This window comes from Poecile atricapillus, chromosome 5 (assembly GCF_030490865.1).
Source record: "Poecile atricapillus isolate bPoeAtr1 chromosome 5, bPoeAtr1.hap1, whole genome shotgun sequence".
Taxonomy (NCBI): Eukaryota; Metazoa; Chordata; class Aves; order Passeriformes; family Paridae; genus Poecile; species Poecile atricapillus.
In genome coordinates this window covers 26,336,124-26,356,616 of record NC_081253.1, presented here as the reverse complement: position 1 = coordinate 26,356,616, position 20,493 = coordinate 26,336,124, and the positions used below count along the sequence as shown (strand labels likewise).

General features: G+C 40.2%; 2 protein-coding genes across 6 annotated transcripts in view; one reads left to right on the top strand and one right to left on the bottom strand.

The window, feature by feature from the left end:
• Positions 1–8,880: 8,880 nt before the first annotated feature.
• Positions 8,881–18,781, bottom strand: WDR12 (WD repeat domain 12). Its single transcript, XM_058839467.1, has 13 exons — positions 18,591–18,781; positions 18,415–18,509; positions 17,282–17,376; positions 16,520–16,626; positions 15,558–15,673; positions 15,011–15,165; positions 14,292–14,337; positions 14,010–14,095; positions 13,684–13,824; positions 13,464–13,569; positions 10,692–10,824; positions 10,063–10,135; positions 8,881–9,336 (listed from the first exon to the last, which is right to left on the bottom strand). Exons 1-13 carry the CDS (start codon positions 18,629–18,631, stop codon positions 9,259–9,261), a joined length of 1,272 nt encoding a protein of 423 aa, XP_058695450.1. The 5' UTR covers positions 18,632–18,781; the 3' UTR covers positions 8,881–9,258.
• Positions 18,782–18,836: 55 nt separating this feature from the next.
• The window catches only part of CARF (calcium responsive transcription factor), a 36,206-nt gene continuing 34,549 nt past the window's right edge, over positions 18,837–20,493 (top strand). For all 5 annotated transcript variants that reach the window (XM_058839462.1, XM_058839461.1, XM_058839463.1 and 2 more), the window contains exon 1: positions 18,837–19,244. The gene's annotated coding sequence lies outside the window, so the exon portion shown is untranslated. The remainder of the gene's footprint in view (positions 19,245–20,493) is intronic.

Genomic DNA, 20,493 nt, shown 5'->3' with positions numbered 1-20,493 from the left:
CTGCAGTGTAGACGGTACGTGTATGGATGAGTGAATATTTACTTTTTTGGAATTCCCCATTTTGCTTGCTCTTGTCAGGAATACAACTTCATCTTACATCCTCATCAATGCTTTTTCTACTTTGCGCCAGAAGGCATCAAATATTGTAGTTTTATGGCAGAATGTTGGTGGTTCCTGCCAAAGGTGAAATAAAGGCCAATGTAAATATAAAAGAATTAAAAATATATAAATATGCAAGAGCGCAAGTGAGCAGAATGTTTTGAGGAAATGTGGAAGAAATGGACTGACTGTAGCTACAAAATAGTAAAAATTAAGATTTTAGTCTTCATGTTTTTCAGCTTTCACACACAGGCTGTCCCTCACTGCTTTTTCACCACATGGCAAGAACAATAATAAATGCTAAAAGCTAGAAGGTGGTACATAAAGTTGATTTTCTGCCATTCTATGCCCCAAAGTGTAGAAGTACCAGAGATGCATGTTCTATAAATGCAGCTCAGAATTTACAGCAAAAACAGGAACATGTTTGCTTGCTTGTGGACAGCTTTGCATCAAAACATGGCAAAAACCAGCTTATTTTCTTCCTCAGATATGGCTATAAAAAAAGTAATTGAAAAATAACATCTGTGGAAATTCCATTTAATTGGCAATTTTTATCATGAGAACTTCTGAGGGCAGCAGAAGCCCAGCACATTGTTCCAAATTGCTAAGGTGCATAAGACAACCTTCAGATTCTGACAACATTTGCAGTTAGATGTGGGGTACCTGGGGGTGGGAGAAGAGTGAACTAAAAAAATAAATCACTACTGGACATGTCAGACTTCATATGGAGCAATGGTGGCATGCTAGGCATTGGGAAGAAAAAATGTTTAAGGTGTATATAGGCATGATACAAAGGAAGATAAATGTAAATATTTTACCATATTATTAAATATGCTGTGGTTAGCTGGGTTTCTACTAAAATGTCTTTAACTGAACTCTGGGATTTAAGAAGTTTCCAGTAATGCTTCCAGGAATTTTATGAGGTAAAATTTCTGTTCTTTTTCTTGAGACTTATGGAAGTTTAGAAAAAAAATATAATATCTAAATAAATTTATATGTAAATTGTAATATATATCTAAATTATAATATATAACTAAATAATTCCTAAAATAACACAAAATTCAAAAAGCTAAAAAAAGGAGAAACCACTTGTGTATATGATTTTATGTATATGTTATTAAACATTTTAAGATAATTCTGATTAACATTTTTGAAATGCTCATTGCAAACAGCAGTTTAAAAGGCTATGCAGTTGTAATGTAATTTTAAATATTTTAAATATTAATTTCCAACACATTTCCCATAAATATTTTTAATATATTTGTAGAATATTGATTTTACTATCCCCAGGTGATTTTGGTGGTGCGGTGGTGGTTTTTTAAGTACTAAGAGGTAAAGGTGCAATGGAGGGGGAATTTCTTTTCCACAGTCTTTCCATGTTAGTTGTCATTTTACACTGTATGATTTATAAAGAATAGCACATGAGCAATGACATATTATTATGCTGGCATTTAATTTTTTAATTGGAAAGACAAAATCTTCTTTAATCCATAATTACTGTTTTTCAGTATAATGTGCTATTGAGGTTTTCAAGCACTATAAAATTCTTTCTTCATTACAATTACAGCTTTGGTAATAGGCCTTGCAAAGTATAATTGGATTGAATATTTAACATAGGACTTTTTTATTCCTTTAGTTGTGAAAATGCAGCATTAATGTATTTTTAATGAAATCTCTAATCTCTGTGGTCAATCCCAAGGGGTGACTCCCTCAGGAGACCATAAATGTTTTAATGTACCCAGATGTTATATACTATATAAATATATATCTAGAGAGAGATAGATACTGTATATCCCTAATGTTACATATTCAGTACTTATTTAAATAACAAGAATGCTGAAAAGAAGGAGAAAAGAAAGAACAACCTGCAAATAGTATATGCTGTATATTGTCCCATAAAGTCCCCATCAGTATTCTGCTACTCAATAGTAGATATCTGTACAGGCCAATCTGAATGGAAAAGCATTTAAAAAATAACACTTTTTAGAAGGAAATTGTTCATTTATTATTTTGTGGACATAATCAGGTCAACTATTAATTATATAAGCATGTAAATGAGCAGTATGAATGTAAAACTGGAAAGTTTAAAATACAGAAGCAGTCTTTTATCTCATACCAATCAAGCTTCCCAGCAACGCGAAGAAGAAAAACAAGAATGGAACTTCACTACTGACAAATGCTCAGTGCTACTTGTAGACATTTTATGAAGTGTAACCAAGACAAAAGTCACAGAAGGGTGGTGATCCAAGCTCCTTGTGCCTTTCACCAGGAGTGGAAGGGAGTTAGAAATTAGTGTAGGAAGAGAAATATGGTGACATGGCATTGGGAGCCCAGAGTGTCTGCTATACTGGAGTGTTAGCCTAAAGGTCTATTTAAAAAGAGGAAGATTTTACCATCTTGATGCTCCTGAGGAATAAGAAACTAGATACTTCTCTAATAAATCAGGGAGTGGGTAGCAAAATAAGGAGAGTAAGCATCATGAAGATACTGCTGCAGAGGGAAACGAAAAAGTTTCTCTTCAACTTTGTTTAAATAGCAGCCTTGCAAACTGTTGTATTACAACAAATTACAAAAATTACAATTACAAAAAATAAATACAGAAAGATGGTAGGAAATGGCAAAAGCAATACTTGAGCTAGCTAAGCAAAATTACTACCATCAAGTATGTCAGCCAAAATACAAGAGATTACAATTGAGACATCCCAGAAGTGAAAATATTTTTCAGTTGCAGCACTATACTGCAGCAGACTGAGAAAATATTAGAAATAGAGATTTCTTCCATTAAGACAGACTTCTCTGGTATGTAGTATAATGTTGTTATTCTCAACAATGATCTCTGGTTGGATTTGTCTCATAATCCTCTGTTTACATGGAGGAGGCAATACCTATAGATACTGCAGAGGTTCAGAGTAGTGTGTGGTGGGATGGTGCCCAGCTTGGAAACTGCTATCCTGGCAAAAGTCACGGCTGCTTTTTAACAAGACCATTTGGACTTGCACATTTAAATTCACAGCAGTCTAGAGAGTGGAAAGCTGAAATAGAGAAACTGTAGTCTCCTCATCTTTGGTGAGTTCATGCCAGATTCTGTGGCGCCAGTACCATACTAAACATCTGTTGTTTTGATTCCTCTGTTTAAATAGATTGGATTAGAAGGGGAGAAAAACCATCATCTCCTCCCCCTCACCATTCTGTCCAAAGCTTAGTGACTATGAAGACAAATCTTATTTATTTCCTGTCAGAAAAGACTTCACTGACTTGGAGTATTTGATTTTTTGGAGACATTAAGACAGAAGATCTAATTACTTTAAATTGCATGCAGGTAGGCTGCATGTAAGCTCCTCTGTAAATCTGTATTAATGCCATTGATTTGGGTAGGCTTTACTGTATTAACTGACATGCTGTGGAATTAGAGCAGGTTAACTGAAACCAGGATCTGTTTAAATTTGTGCTGTTTAGATCTAGGAAGCACTTTGTTTAGTATTGTAGCTGCAGGGGGTAAGTACTGTTTTCTGAGAAGCAACAGAGAACATCCATTGAAGGTCTCTGTATACTCTTAAACCTAAAGGCAATACATTATGTTGGTTAAATCTGTTACTCTTTCATATCCTATGCTTATATCAAAAGGACCATTTACATGTTGATGTAAGATGGAAACAAGATCTTTTGTGTAACATCAAAAGTAGTCTTGATTTCTACTCCAAGTATTAAAAATCTACTGCCAGTGAATTCTAACACCTCATCCTATGCTCAGAATCCACCAAAATAACAAACTACCAATCTGAGACCTGAGAGATGAGATCTTCCCAGTGGAACTTGGGGAAATTCTATTGAATTTTGACTTTTTTTTTTTAAGATCAAAAAGGTTTTGCAAATTTGCACAAACCTTTGCACACTTGGGCTAAAGTTTATGCAAAAACTGAGAGGAAAAGAATGGGAAAGAGATGGAGATTTGTGTTCTTTAAATTAGAAAATGAATTACCGGCTTTAACAGAGGACGTTAGAAAATGTGTTTGTTATGAATCCCAAGCATCCTATTATGAACAACACTTCCCACTAATGCACAACCACACCACACCTTTCAGACCTTAGTTCAGTCTGTGTTTGAGCAGATGGCTCTGGGTGTCCATATCCACTGTTCAATCAGCAGTGTGCCTAAGGATTGGAATCACACAAAGAAGGAATTTATGTCACCTGGTAGCCTTCAATGCTGCAAGTGTTTTGAAAAAGGACACTGTAGCTTATTTGTTGTCATCCACCTGGTCCCCAAACAAGCCCACATGACAAAGAATTCCCAGCCTAGCTGCCAGACTCTGTGGTCACACTTTAGTTACTGCAGCAAACTCAGACCTCCCAAGCTGTTCCACCAAATGTAAGCGTGTGCAGGGATGTGTGCACAGATATGGTGGTGACACCACTGAGAGGGGAAAATAGCTTGTATTCCTCTCTGGTGCTGAACAGCTTCAGAAAACAATAATGCCATTCTAACACTTGATAACATTTTTTTTGGCTTTTCAAATGATACAGGCAACTGAGGATGCCCTGCTGAAAGTAACTAATACTTGTTATTGGCAGGGAGAATGAGCCATTTTCATGGATTCGTATTCTTGTTATCAATTCATGCTGACTCTCCTCATAGTCCATAGGTTTATCACTAACTTGGCATCCAGCTCTGCATCAGGTGTTACCACATTGTCATCTCCATTCTTTGGTGAATGTTTCAATTTCCAGTATTTCTTCTGTACTTTGTCAGTTGGTTTTTTGACCTGTCTTGGGAGCAGAAATCCATGGGAGACTTCTGGTTTGTGCGTGTGTGTATAACAGACTTGAATAGTTTTCAAGAACTAGAATAGAGAGAGTCAAAGGAGAGGAATTAATTCACTGAGCATTTCCTGAAGGCTCTTCCAAGGGATTTCAGCTGTCTTTCACATGCAGTTTAGAACAGCTGTGGTCTGACTGAAGAGCTGTACTTCCCTATTCTAAATTTATAGGCCATAGACAGTAGGAAGTGTGATGGGGGGAACTCTTTTGGATAAGCAATAAAGATTATTGGGATATTTTGCTATAGCTGGCTTATCATGTTTCTCCATACAGCTTTTTGTGAGTTCAGGCTTGCATCCAGAGGTCATTTCAAACATCTAAAGAAATTTCTTTGCTTAAATTAGACATTATAGGCTGAAAGTGTAAGCACTAATCACAGAGCATTTATTTCAATGTTTATTTAGTTCTAGAGTGTTTTTCTACCAAGATCCCCTGTTGGTCACAGGCTGCTTGCTATTTGTCCAATGGAATAGATTGCAAAGACATGGAAAATCAACATTTTGAAGTTTTGAGTATGAATATTGAAATTACAACAGAAATTTACATTTTTGTGGTTTGAGTTATGCTTTCAGCATTCCCTGCACTATATGTCTTGATTTGGATGGCTCGATAGACTCATCCAGACTGAGCAGCTGTCTGTCCTACACCAGACTTGGCCAGCTTCTCACTGGCAGCTGAAAAGCCACTTATTCCATGCAATTTACAGAACAATTTAAATTGGTTTTCATGACAATTAATTTCAACCCAAGTTTTGCCTGTAATTTGAGATCTCTGCCAATGAGCTTACATCAAACAAAATTGGTGATTCAAACTTGATTGGACTTTTTTTGGCATATAAATTGCAATGTAAGATACTACTATTTGTTGTTAGTCAATGAAGCATTTGTGCAGGTCACTGTAGCCTTGTGCTTCTCAAATTCAAGCAGGGTGTTAATCCATAAACCACACTGGACTGGGTGTGTCAGGGCCAGCTTGGCAGCCCCATTCTGACAGAAAGTAGAAATCTGAAGTGTGTTAACCTAGTTCTAATCAAGTTTTATTCTGATAAAACCTTTTGCCTTCCCCACAGCAAGGGAAAAGAACATATTTTAGAGGACGTGGAACAGATCAGCCTAAATCACATCCATGGCTTGTTTGGGAGTTTTGTTTATTGTTGTTTGCAGGGTTGTTTGCTTTTTTGAGAATCACGTTTATCATCACACAATTTTGGAGATAATTTGTACCCTCCATTAATTCAGTAATGACAAAAACCTTAAAAATTCTGGTATTCTTCAAGTTATATCCACATTTAAGTAACAAGTTGATAATTAACAAGATTTAAATCAACCTAAGAGTGTAAAAAAAATTGTATTTTTCTTTTGGGGAATCTGTGCATGTGCCAATCTCTAGCACTTTCTGTTGCAGAAACGTCAGAAAATTCAGGAGAAAACCTCATATCTCAGGAATTTTCATCAGAAGTGTATCCTTTTATATTTGTGTTTCCTTCTGGTATCTGCAAAACATTTTCGTTCAAATTGTAGAAGTCACTTAAAGCATATGTTGTTAGATCTGTTTCCAAAGGTATGCGGGCTAAAATCTAGAGGAGTATGTTGAGTTTATCCTGGAAATTTATCAACATATACAAAACCAATTAAAACTTCAGTAAGTTAATCTTCTCTAAAGACAAACCTCACCCTGGGGTCTGGACTGCAGGTTGAAAGGAACAGGCAGAGCAGCACTGGCTGGAGATCTGCATTGTTGGCCCAAACTCATATGTCCACATTATCCACACACACCTGTTTGGGTTGTGTGTCACTGGAGTATTTACTTTTTCCTTCCCCCTTCCCTTATTTTTAATTCAATCTCCCATCTGAGAGAAGACCGAGATTTAAAAATTTAACCAAATGCCAGCAAGAGAAAAAGCAGTGCTCTGCTAGGGCTGGCTGTAGGGAAGGGATGGCAACCATCCAGAAGCAAAGACGAAATTCTCAAAGCAAGAAGAAAGCTGAAAGAACCAGCTGGGTAAAACAAAACACATGAATAGAAAATGCAAGTGTGACATTAAGCCAGGGACCAAGCAGGTGAACACCTTGTCTCAAATTAATGCTTTTAGTGTGTGCCTTAATGCCTGGTGGTGTTTGAACTGTGCTCAGAGGCAACACATGTTGGTGGACAGTTTATGTCAGGTGTCAGTGCAGAATGAAAAGCTAGAAATAGAACAATGTGTACTGCACAGCCTCTCACAAACAAATAACCCCCCCTCCCATTGATTAAAAAAAAACACAAACGTAGGTCAATCTTGCAGTAGTTGGTTATTGTCTTTATTCCCCTCACTTGTAGTATCACTTTTATGTTTAAACAAAATTGGCAATTAGTACATAAAAATTCTATACTGTTTTGTATTATGCTACTAGTAGCACTAGACTACATGCAGAAATGGTTTTTAGGGGAGGAAAAAAAGTATTTTTTGTTAGTAGAGTCACCATCAGCACCTTGATTCTGGATTACCATGTTTTTGATTCAGCTCTTCTGCAATTTTAAGATCAACTCATGCTGACCATTGTGATTTCACATGATTATTTTAAATGGAAGGACTGCATGTTTGAAAGTAAAATCTTATTAAAACATTTTATTTAAGATTATCCAAAGAACTGTCAGCCAAGTGTAAAAAGTATTGGTTTCAGGATAATTTATGGACAGTGGTAATAAAGATATATTCCAAAAATGTGTTGTACTTACACTGGTATCACTTCATGTTCATACCGTTTACAGTTCCTTCTTTGTTTCTTTGCCATGGTACTTTTCCAGACAAGAGGAGGGTATAAAAATGCTCCTGCTTTTCACTGTGGTCCACCAAAACCTACCTTTTTAGATACATCTTGTGTATTTTTTTACAGGTGATAGTAGATCTGATCTGACTCACTGTTGGAAACTGAAACAACCGATGTCAGTTGGGTTTTCCTGACTCTAAATAATTTAGTCTAAGATAAACTGACACCTCAGGTGACATGATCTTTTTAAAAAGTGTTTTGTAAATCTTTCCGGAAAGGCAAGAAAACCATATTAAGGTTACTTATCTTGCATTCATGAGCCTTTAGACACAGGCATGTGAGTTGTTAGTAGCAGTACTTCACTTGCAGAGCAAAGGGATCAGAGATCCCTCCTGTCCTTTGCCATTTGCACCAGTTTTGCTCTTTGATATTTCTTAAAACTTCTTACTCAGAACTCTATATGTAGCATATATATTATATATATACACACACACACATATGTAGTCTATATAAAATTATATATAATACATATATGTCTATATTATAAACCTGGAGGTCAGAGTTCTCACTCTCCAAGAATTATTAATTTAAGCACTTGACTTGTTAGTGCTGTACAGGTGTTACATTGATTGAAAGCCAAGACATTGGTGAGGATATTCAAGTGTGGTCTCCACATAGTTTAAGAGTGTGCTGGTTTTACATCACATGTATGTAATCTAACAAGCTGCAGTAACAGCATTTTCGTTTGAATGCTGAACTCAAAGCAAAACCACCAGCAGAGAAATTGAGCATGTTTCAATAGTGCTTATCCTCTACCAACCTAAAAGCTATTGCAACTTTTTGTATCTGTTCTTTCTAAGAAAAAATTCTACTTCTGCCTTTTCTGTGTGATCCACCATTGTTTCTACATACCTGCTTTTAGGACCACACTGGTTGTACTGCAACACAACAGGTACTGTGGTACAAGGCTGGCTTTCTTATAATCTACAGCCCTAATTTATGAGCTACCAAAATATGGAATATTTCATCTGCCAGTAAATCTGTCAAGTTCCTCTATATCATGCTATTTCCACTGCACACATACCAAGTCTTCATCCTAGAAAGAAGCCTGGACTCTTAATTAAGGACCAAATCATAAGAACTACCAACAACCAGATTGAGAGGAGAGCTGAGATGTCATTTTTATCTGAAATGACACACTAAACCAATTAACTGTTGATAAAAGCTTTATTTTTTTTTCCAATGGAAAGCAGATAAACTGAAAAAATAATTTAGTGAGTAGTTTTTCTGTAAGTATCAGGAAACAGTTTTCTTCTTATTAAAAGGGATACACAAATAGTAATTAAAAAGATGTTAATCCAAAGCCATCAAAAAGGGAGGAAATTACCTTTGCTTTCACATGAATCCCATTTGGACTTTGCTATTTTTCTGTGGCAAATATGGACATAGGTTACTGATACAAAACCAGGAATAGCTCTGAGCAACAACCAGCTCCTCCTTTCCTTGGAAGTTGATTGTGTAGAGATGCTAAGAGAGAGCAACTGCTGCAAAAATCTTTGTTTTTAAAAAAAAGTCTTCTGGCTGTTGACATTCATGCGCCAACATCAGAGGCTGTAGCTGGGTATCTGTAGCAGTACAGTTTGTTGTCTGCTCCTCCACTCAGTAACAACTGATGAGAGAAGGAAACTGATTAATATCAGAACTAAGCAAAATAAGTACACAAAAATGAAGGACTCAATTTCTTTCCTTTATAAGAAGTAGGAGTGAATAATGAACTGTTCATGCAAGACTAAAACCTGGAATCAAAGTGCAGAAGCAGCTTTGTTTCTTATTCTCCTCCTAAAATTAGAAGTGAAACTTGTATAGGAAAGTTGCTAAAGCTTTTCCTAATTTTTACAGTGAACAGGAGCCACACTGAGAAACCAAACATTCACAGAATGGGGGCTTTTGGTACTTTTAAATATGTGTGTACCAGTACAGTAGCAGAGCAGCTTGCTATAGAGGATTATACAATTTCCCCCTTCTACATGTACTGACTTCCATGCCCCAGCTTTACTTCATGCTGCTGCTTTAGTCCCAGTGGCAGAAGACTACCTTGGAACATGTGTTTTCTGAGAAAGGTGAAGTGCTGTTCTCATCTTTCCTTGTTTGGAATATCACTATAATGCTCAGTTAAAGCCACAGAGCTTCTTCCCCTACCCTTCCCCTTTGCAGAGTGTGGGGACATGCTGCAGTGCCTGTGACACCAGCACTCAGACTTCAAACACAGCGCAACTACAACTTGTGCCTGTTCTTTTCTAGCTTTAAGCATAAGGAAGTAACAGCCCATGACTCTTTTAGCTCTCTTCTTAAACATCATTAGTATAAATCAAGTAACTTGCTATTCAGATCTTACCCCTGCTTCTGTCCAGTCCACACACAAAACCTTGTCTTCGTGAGCAGCCAAGTCATACAGAGGAGCTTTGCAGCTAGTGAAAAACAGGTTTGAAGTTAGGTGAGCAATCACAGACAACAACTGGTCCCAGGGAGAAATGCTATCCCAATGTTATCAAACAGATGTGATCAATCAGTTATAAACATTTTGAGAGAGTACAGACATCGACCATCTGTGACGCTTCCTCTGCTTTCCCCAGAGCCAATCACATTAATATTATCCTCTCCTAGATCCCCAAAGAGAAAAATTGCAACACTTTTCATCTGCTTGCTAACAACTTTCAGACTGAAATTCAATCAGTTGTTAGGAAGAATTTAGTATAGTTTCTCTCTTCCATGTGTAGATGCTGCTCAACAGCGTTATGTTTTCCAGCCCTGTGGTAGACTACAAGTATTTTTCTCCCTTTTATTATATGGTTGACTTCCAAATTATTATATGGTTGACTTCCAAAACCTAGAGGGTTTTCACAGATGCCACAGGTGTTTCCACTGAATATCTCTGCCTGCTTTTGCTATTTCATGAGGGATACCTCACCCTGTAAAAAGAAAAGCTTATGCCTTTGAACAGCAACAAGCACAGATTTATTTTACCTCCTTGTGTCCCAAAGCTTCACAATGTTGTCCAGAGAACCAGAGATTAGCTGATGCTCGTGGGTAGGTGACCACTTTACAGATGTAACCCAGCCTGTGTGAGAAGTCAGAGACAGGAGAACCAAGGAGCCATCTGAACAGAAAGAGGAAAAAACACAGACATCAGCAGATGTTAAAACCAGTACTTTGAAGATGTGTCCAAAATTCAGTGTGATTGTGTGCTGGTTTTGCATTAATTGATATTTAGTGAGAATAATTTCTATAAGTGGCTGCAAGAAGCCACTTATAGAAATTATTTTTCTGGGAGGAGCTCCTAAGAGCTTCCTTTGTGCCAAAACCAATAGCTGGCTAGCTCTGAAAACTGACAACCTATTAAACCATTTAGAAGCTGGGTCTGCCTCTGTGAAATTCACATTTTAAAGATGGGCAAGCCTAGGAAATCTCTCTCTTGCTTCCAACTTTTGTAGAAGTAACTGGCCAACCCGGCCCAACACATGCCAGCTGAGATTTTCTGCCTGCTGAGGGGTGGTGAACGAGCTGCTGAGCCCCTCACCGGGGAGTCCAGTGGCCCCGTCCTGGTGGGGTCCTTTTCCAGCAGCACTGCTGGGCCTTGCTGGCCAGAGCCTCCATTGGAACTGGGAGCAGCCCCGATGCTGGGAATGGCTGGGAGCTGGGAGCGGCCACGTGGCCAGGACTGCGGGGCCAAAAAATCAGTGTGACAATGGCACACGGCTGTGGCTGCCTCAGCATGGCTCACAATGAACTCTGTTTGTTTAGCTGCTTTGAGCCAGCCATGCTGTGGTCAGAAGGACAAAAATGGCAGCAGCAGCTTTTCTTGTTTCCAGCACTCCACATGGAGAAAAGCACTGAGTGGAGCTGGTGGCCGGCACGGCTCCCACGGTGTTGGCAGAGACCGTGTGGACAGCAGTGAGAGGCACGGTGAACAATCTCCCTGATGCACAGCCTGGATGAGAGCAACTTTTCAGTGCTGCAGAACCCTATAAAACTGTTTCAGTTGATAAAGCTTGAGAACAAATGAACCTACAAATACCAATTCTCTCCCGAGTCAGGAAAAGGTGAAGACATGTAAGGAAAAAAACATGGGACACTGAGGTCAGTAAAGAAAGAGTCAAATTCTAGTTAGGAGGAGACTGAGGAGATGCCTTGGTCCTGGGCTGAAATTCTCTTTGTAAGGCTATGGTGAAGATATATTTTTGATATATCAGACTTTGTTTTTTCCCTGTAATTCATGAAGTGCATGGGGGGATGCAGCATTCACCCGCAGCCCAAGAGAAAAGGGCACTCGTGCTGGAGCATCTGCATGCCGAAAAGCTGTAATCCAATGAGAAGCTTGAACAGAGAGAGATGAGAAACTTTGCACATTGGATACAAGAAGAAAAGCCCCTGTTCCCAGAGAGAGGAAAGAAAGAACTTTTAGGTTTTTTACACTGGAACAACTCATCCTCAAAATAGCACCCCATAAGTTGACACAGCCCATGAAAGCAGCTTTGGGAAAGCTGTAAGGCATGGGAAGGACTTTCACACTGTGAACAGATTTTCCTTTCCTGGGTGGCTGATTCACTGTGACATTGAAGCCACAGGAGAACTGTTTCTTGTGGAGAAGTCTCCATGGCATAGCAAGAGAAACTCCTCTCTCCCTACAAGAACTAATGAAAGACTGTTATAGAGGTGGTAACTGACTGAAAATCCCAAGTTTTGTCTCTACATTGTCCATAGGAAAGAAGCTGTGGGGATGGGAGAAGTGTTCTGAAGGTTTTATTCTGATTCCTTTCAAGTTTTGAGCCTGCTTTACCTTCCTTCTAATTAATATCTCACAGCAAGAAATAAGTGAATAATTCTAGTAAGTGAACTAGTGATTTTAGCCAGCACTGAACCCACTACAGATTGCAGTTCAAGTGTTTACTGAACTTTATTTAATGTGAACAAAAATGTAAGCCACACAAGTTCTGGGGAAGGAAAAAAACCCAAAGAAACAAAAAAAAAACAAAACAAAAAAGAAACCAACCCGAAACCCCTCAAAATGTTTTTTCTTGTCATTAAACTTCCTTTTCAAAGATTTTTTTTGAAAGCAAACAGAAAAATATTGCATTTATTAAAACATGTAATATGCTAGTGAACTTTGGATTAGATTTACAAAAGCTAAACAAGTAAATGCTATTTACTATTTGTGGCCTTCCAGTACCTGAACAGAGCCTACAAAAAGATGTGCTCAAGGCCAGGCTGGGTGGGTGTCTGAGAAATCTGCTCTGTTGGAAGGAGTCCTTGCCCAGGGCAGGAGGGCTGGAACTAGATGATCTTTAAGGTCCCTTCCAACCCAGACCATTCTATGAGAAGAGTCTATGAAAATAAATCTGTAGGCTCAGTCCTAATATCTGTAATTCCATCTGTTTATGAAATATAGTACCATGTCCGAGTGGCTGCTGTTTAACTTTAATGATTATCAGACCAGCCTCAATCTGAACCTTACCAAAAAAATCCATTCTGCAACTGCATAGCTGAACATTCATTACTAAGTTTTTTTTTTAAAAAAAGGAATAATTTCTAGATTATTAGGTAAGAATTTAAAACGAGCTTTGCACCAGAACACAGAAAATAGATGCAAGCTTTGTATTTAATGAAAGCTCCCAAAATGGCTGGTTTCAAGCCACATTCCACTCCCAGAGGGACTAGAAAAGTTTGTGAGATGACTCTCAACAGGACAAAGTTCTGGTTTTGACGAACATCTTTGAGACCATGCATGTTTAAACTCACCTTTGCTGCGAGGATCCCATAGCCTGATATGTCTGTCAGTGCTCCCTGATGCAAGACGTCGACACAGGGGAGAGTAGGAGACAGAATTAAACACTTTGTTTCCTGTCTGTCAGTAAAGAAAATAATAACTTTAAGACAGGAGCTACTATTTTACACAGCTTTTTCTTTTTCTCTGAGCTGGCCTTCAGCTGAACCTACAGCCAGAGTATAATGATCTCACCAAAGTTGATTTGAGATCTCCAGTCTCAGCATCCCAGAGTTTAATGGTGTGGTCCCATGATGCGCTGCAAATTTCTTCAGCATCTGACCATAGCACAGAGGAGATGGCTTCTGTGTGGCCAGAGAGGGTTGACAGGGGAGTCTAGAATTTAATGGTGACAGATTTGAGTAAGTTATCAAAAAAATCTATTATTTCAACAAATAAAAAGTCTGATTATCCTGACACATACCAAGAGAAGTTTTAAAGTCACCTTTAGCAAAGAGAAATTATTTGTTCTGGCTATACTCCTAAAGAAAAATCCTGGACAAACCCAGAGCTCATCTTACCCTTGTTAGTCCCAGCTGTTCAGTTTTCTGCTTTTTCCGTGGTCTGTTAGCTGCTTCTTCCATTTCATCCTCTTCATCTGTAGGTACTGGGACAGAAGACAGGCAGAGTTGAGCTACAGGTTTTTAATTTCATCTCCATGTAACTAATGAAGCAAATACCCATATTTATGGCACCTGCAACCATCATGCAGGTGTTAACAAGATCTGAAATTGTATCATTAACCAAACCAGTAACTCAGCATAGTTACACTTATTGGATAGCTTTACAAACTTAGTTCTTACCTGCAGACCAGATCTTTAACATCTTATCCCAGGATCCACTGCAGAACTGTATGAACAGAAACATTTTGTTAAATGTTGATCCAGATAGTCCCTGAATGAGAGACCTGCTTGAAAAACTAATCAATGGGTTATAACATACAAGTAATAGTGCTAGGCTCCTAAAATTCCCCCAAAAATGTTTGGCATACATCAAATTATTCTTTTTACTTCCTTTGAAAGAAAAATATCTACAAAAGACCTATTTCCTTCAGCACCTAAAGCTTGACTTTAATCTGTCTGATATTAAGTCAAACTGGGAGCAATGACTCCACCTTTGGTGGTGCTCATGACTGTTGAATTCCTGGATGGAGGTAAAGAACCTCTTTACCACCTGCTTTTTCCAAGAACTCTGGAATTTTTTTTTCCCATCAAAACCACTGTGAAAATTTAGGTCAAATTTGAAAATAGTTTATTATAGCACAAAATTCTCATGCATTTAAAGTAAAACGCACTTTAAAATTTAACTTGTTTTCTAAACTAAATGATTTTGTGATTCTATGGTTTAGCATTGATGTAACACTTCTAATTCTCAATAACCACCACTTACAACAAGACTGGAAAATTATCACTGTGTCATAAAATCATGATGATGAATACCCATGCAAGGACAAACCCGGGATTTTTGAGGTACAGGCTGCTAAATCCCAAACCACAAAGGTTTCTTTCCAGAAGTCACTCACTTTGGTTCTCGTACAATCAACAGCCACAGACTCGACACTGCCAGCGTGTCCCCTGCAGCAGTGAAGGGCTTTCACTTTGTTTTTCTCCACGTTCCACTCCCAGAGCAGGACAGTTTGGTCCATGGAAGCGCTGAGTAACAGGCATGATAAACTATCTGTGGAAGAAAAAAGTTACACTCACGTCCAACTCAACTTTCCAAAGTCTTTGTAAATAATTATTCTAATCCTAGAAGAAATAGTAGATAGACATAAACTCATGTGTGTTTCAGTTTATGTCATGTTACCCTGCAAGCACAATTAATACAACTACATATACATCAGGATTTGCTAATGGAGACTGCAAAGTGGACAGACAATCATAAAGTAACTATATTCATTACTGTCAAAGGACTATTTTAGGCATACCATTACTTCATTTCTTACACCACTGACAGAGATTGAAGTAATTACATTTAGATAATTTAGATACATTTAGGTAGTTAAGGAATGCTAACATTTCTTCCCCAGTAAATCAAACTACTGCTATTCCCCTGCTATATACACTAACCTTGTTTCACCCATGCCACATCCTTCACTACTTCTGTGTGCCCAGGTATTGTCATGATGGATTTTCCTTCCACAGACCAGATCCGAGCAGTCTGATCGTAGCAACCAGTTAATATCCTACAGGGTACAGCATTGGAAACATCATTGTCTTTAAGACCAACAAACGTTTTTATGAAATAAAGCCTCAACCAGAAACTTGGAAAACTATTAGCACAGTAACTGGTTTAAAAGAAATAGCTTGAAAGATGAAAAAATATATTTTTTTGCTGTAGAGCAAAGCTTCATTAAAATCTGGTAACTGGGAGGCCAAGAGTACAAGCTAGAAAGACAAGCAGTAAGAGTACTGCATGTTCTGGTTGGTGGGACTTAAGATCCCTTATATAATTTACATAATTCAAAACTTAATTGTTAGTTTTAGTATGTTGCTGGAGGTTCTCAAAGCATTTTCAAATCTCTACTTAATATATAAACATTATTTAGTTGACTGGGAAACGAATGTGAAAATACAGTAGAAAAAAGCAATTATTTATTTTTTGGCTTTTATTTTCAGGAAAATATCTGCAGAAAGATATGCTATTCTGTTTGTTGCTAATGGGTATCACGTTGGAAGTCAAGGGTTTAAGTGAAAAAGAGAGATGAGGAAAACTTTCTTTCCTTTAAGAAAAAGGATACTAAACAGCATTTGTTTTGTTCATTTATATATGCAGTATCTTCTATCCAGTGCAGTGTCTCTAGCTGTTTGCTACCTGTGTTAAATTCACTGTCACATGACATTGAAAACAGTGAACTGCTTATAAAAGCAAGTAGTTGACTGACTTGACAGGTTAAAAAAAAAAAGAAAAATGAAACAAAGGGGAAAAAAACCCACCCAAGGGATTATTAAAGAGAGAATACCGCTCTATCTGATACCATGGAGGAACATGAATAAGCATGACAAAACTTAGAACTGGCTTAGTGTGGTACCATTCTTCAGTGGCTTGAACAGAACTGATCCAGTCATCATGGAAGATGCATTCTTCTGGCTGAGGGGCCATGTACTTCTCCACATACTCTATTTCCACCACTTCTTCCTGAGCTCACAGACAAAATACTTATTTAGTGATGCAGTGTTGTTTTGGGTTTTTTTTAATCACTATCAGTAAAATTTAACTGTACTGTGGCACAAATACACAAGTTTATTGAGCAAAGGTCTTGATATCCAAGTCCTTCGCCACATCAGTAGAACCAAAGTATTAAGAAAAAAAGTGTGAATTACATTGCTTTCCATATTCTTATCAAATTACTATTATTAGCAAGCTGGAAGCAAAAGCAAGTTATTTCACTCTTCTTACATTCCTCTTCTTCTATATTTGCTAATACAAAACCAGTGTCTAAAAATACTTTGCAACATTTTCCAGAGGTAATACTAAACATCTCCCTTATCCCCCACCATAAGAGACAAAAATGTATTAATGATGAACTGAACAAGAGAAGAATTTCCCCTCTGAACTGTACACAGACAACAGATTGGATAACATTCCTTGCACTGCTCTGTCTGTAGTCTCTAATCACTGCAGTTCATAATGGATTTAAAAATACAGGGAATTCTCCTGGGAAAGTCAGAAAATAAATGAAACTGAGCAAGGAAATCTACCTAGCTAACAGTGTAATATCTAAATCAGATTGAAGTAAACTGTCTAAGTCTGTTCTGATGTCCAAGAAGGGGAGACATTGAGTATGACTTACTGTGGAAATATTTTCCATTTCCATGTGGGTGACCAGCGGCAATCGCAAGAACTGGCCATTGATAAGGAAGTCAAATTCCACATACTTGTGATCCGCTGAAACAAATTGGGAAAAATCAATGTTCAGGTATCACTATTTATTTGATACCATGAAGAATGGTATCATTTTGTGACTGGTTCAGGGAAATGGAGCCAGGAAGAGTTTAAAAAAAGACCCAAACATAAACAACCTCCCCAAAACCAAACCAAAACCCCAAAACAGATGACAACAAAAACAAAACCCCCAACTAATTAGTTTATTCTCCCAGTTTTAAGTGGGCAGCCCATTACTTCCACAGGATTATTTAAGTTAAGAGGAAGGAAAATTTGCTGTTGAGTTGTTTGCCTTTTATTGTATTTTCTCTGTAGCAATGTGTAATCAAACCCCAGCAGTGCTTCCTGACTGTTCTGGACAGATCTTGCCACTTGTTACCACCTGCTAGAGCCCTGTAATTGTGGCAGCAGCAGGAAAACCCTAAGAACTTTTGGTTCATATTTCTCTCTTTGTAATGGCATAAATGACAAAGGCTCTGCATTTTGGCAGAAGCACTGCAATGTGCACTAGTTTTCTGTTCAAGATTGTTTGCAATGTCATGGGGTCAAAAGCAACTCGAAAAAGGCTCAAGAAGCACGGTATACCACTGACCCAGTTTCTTATAGAAAATGGGATTTTCCGACAACACTGGACAGCTCAATAATAGATAATAATAATAGATAAAAAAATAGATAAGCTTTCAAGTCACTCGGCCCATTTCAGCACTGACAGAATAGCTGAGATTTTCTTAAAGGCTGCCATAAAAACCAAACCTCTGGTTTTACTAGTTCTTGTGCCAGGTTTTGGGCATTCCTTGCATTCCCATCTGCTGTAGCAGCCTGGCCTGTGGCGCCGGGCACACACAGCGTTCCAGCCCTTGGTCCATTTCTCCTGGGAATGCCCCGCAGCCCCGGTACCCTTCAGATGCAGTTCCAGGAGTGCCTCACCGCCGGCAGCCAGGCCAAAGCGGCGGGGCAGGCCCGGCTGTGACAGCCCGCGCGGGGCCGGGCCGGGCCCGGGGACACGAGGGCTGCCGGGCTCCGACCCGCCGCGGGACCTACCGTGCGCTGCCGCCAGCAGCTTGTTGATGAGGTGGCTGAGGTCGGTGGTCTCGGAGGCCGCGGGCACCGAGAAGGGCACATCCTCCACGGCGAACCTGCGGGCACAGCGCTCCGTTACCGCCTCTGCGTCACCCGCTCCCGAACCCGCCCCCGGCCCGGGAGGGGAGGCCGCTCACCTGCGGTTCTCGGTGCGGAACCGCGCCGTGAGCTGCGCCATCGCCGCCGCCGATCGGGCACCGAGCACGTGTCGCGCGCGCCCCGGCCGAGCCCCCCCCGCGGGACCGCGCACCGCCCGCGTGCCGCGCGCCCGCCGCGCTCCCGAGAGGCCGCGCGCCGCCGCCTTCCCGGCGCCCCCCGCGCGCCCCCGCCCCGCTCCGCGCTGAGGGCGGGCGCGCGTGCGCGGAGCGGAGGCGCGCATGGCGGCGGGGCTGCGGGAGCCGAGCCCAGGTGGAGTAACGCGCCTCCGGCATCTCTCCCCGGGCCGCCGCGACGGGGCCCCGGCCGGCGCCTTCCGCCGCCCCCGCCGCGGGGCTGTGGTGCCGAGGGGTGTGACGGGCGCGGGCTGAGGGGCTGAGGCGCCCTCCGCGCTCCTCAGGGCTGGGGCGCGGGGGACGCGTTCCGGGGTCCCTGTCAGGGGCGGGAGCGGCTCCCGCGGCCGGGCTGTGCCCGGGCTGTGCCCGGCCGGGGCAGTGCCCAGTGTGGCACCCAGGGTCGCTGGAGCGGTGGGCTGTGCTTGGAGTCACTCGGGTTGTGTTTCTCTGCATGTCAAGCGACACACCCACAATAAAGTGCCTGCTAAGCCCAGCGCGCGGTGGACTTAAAAAGAAGCTGTAAGTGAGTTTGGTGTTTTGGGAGAAGGCTGCTTGTGTGAGGACATCCTGTGTGCTTGCGTTGTGCGTAAATTTTTTTTCCTCCACTTTTTTGACAGTCCTTCGTGGCCTCTGGGGAGCAGCTGGGGTTTCCCTGAGTGGGGACTCGGGTTTTGGTGACTCCGCTTGTTGGAGCGGGCGGGTGTTGAGTTGGAGCGGTTTGCTGTTTCGTGAGACTCTGAAATCTCATTTATTTCTTAAGCATACGTCAAAGATCTAACGTTGTTTGTCAGCGAAATTGACACAGGTGCATTTTCCAGTTACTGGTGTTGTCTACAAAAAACTGACTTGAGAAACCTTTTAAGTGTGAGTCACCAGATCTTCTCTGTATTCTTAGCAGCATCTGCCTCCTCTTCCATGATAGAGATAATGCTAAATTTCAAACCTGGTACAGGCTGACAGAACTAATTGTAACTCCTTTCCTGGGGAATATCACTATGCCCTAATTTCCTCCCTGATATGTTTTACTGTAATTCATCCCCTTGTGAATTTGTGTCACTGTGAACGGTTGTAGAGGAATGCCCTCAGAGGGAGCTTTTTCAGGCAGCGTATTTTGATTGCTGTAAGCTATGCAGTTATCTAAATTCTTCTTATAAAACCTCTGCAACGTTTTTCAGAAAACCCAAAAGAGATTGATGGTGAATCATTCAACTGTAGGTATTTTCTGTTAGGTATAACCGACACCCTGCATACAGTGCTCATGATGGTTATCATGTTTGCCTGTGCTAGCAGTTTGTGTGGCTACTTGCTCTCTTTGTAGAAAGGAGCCAGGGGCAACAATGGCCATAGATTTCCCTTTATTTGAGAAAAGTGCTTCCCAAATGGAAGCAGGGGGAAGGAAATAGACCTCTTGCGTTAAAGTACATTAACCCATGTGTTGAAACCCGGAGTGCTAAACTTGGGGAGCAGCCTATAAAGTGGTGGGGATGGAGTTGTGTTAAGGCTAAAGCTGAGGCGCAGAGAACTGCTTGTGTGGTTTGAGGATTTAGATCTTGCTCCCACTGTATACTAACATTAAACTTCAACATTTCTCCTTCAGCTGACTGTTAAATGTGTGATACAGTGCTGTTACAGTGCGAATTTTTGTGGTGGTCACTTAATACCTACGTGTTATTTACAAGTTCATGACAAAATATCTGAACGTATACATAAATATACAAGATTTAACTCTCCTGTCCGGGGAATTGGTCAGCAGTATTTATACGAGTGT

Bases quoted from the DNA above. Each gene is read 5' to 3' on its own strand.
- WDR12 (XM_058839467.1), bottom strand. From the start codon at position 18,631: ATGGCGCAGCTCACGGCGCGGTTCCGCACCGAGAACCGCAG. The intron at 10,825-13,463 runs GTGAGTTTAAAC...CTTTCTGTTCAG, and splicing joins ATGGGATCCTCGCAGCAAAG to ATGGCTCCTTGGTTCTCCTG. The intron at 10,136-10,691 runs GTAAAATAAATC...GTTTTTCACTAG, and splicing joins AAGCTTTGGGACACAAGGAG to CTGCAAAGCTCCTCTGTATG.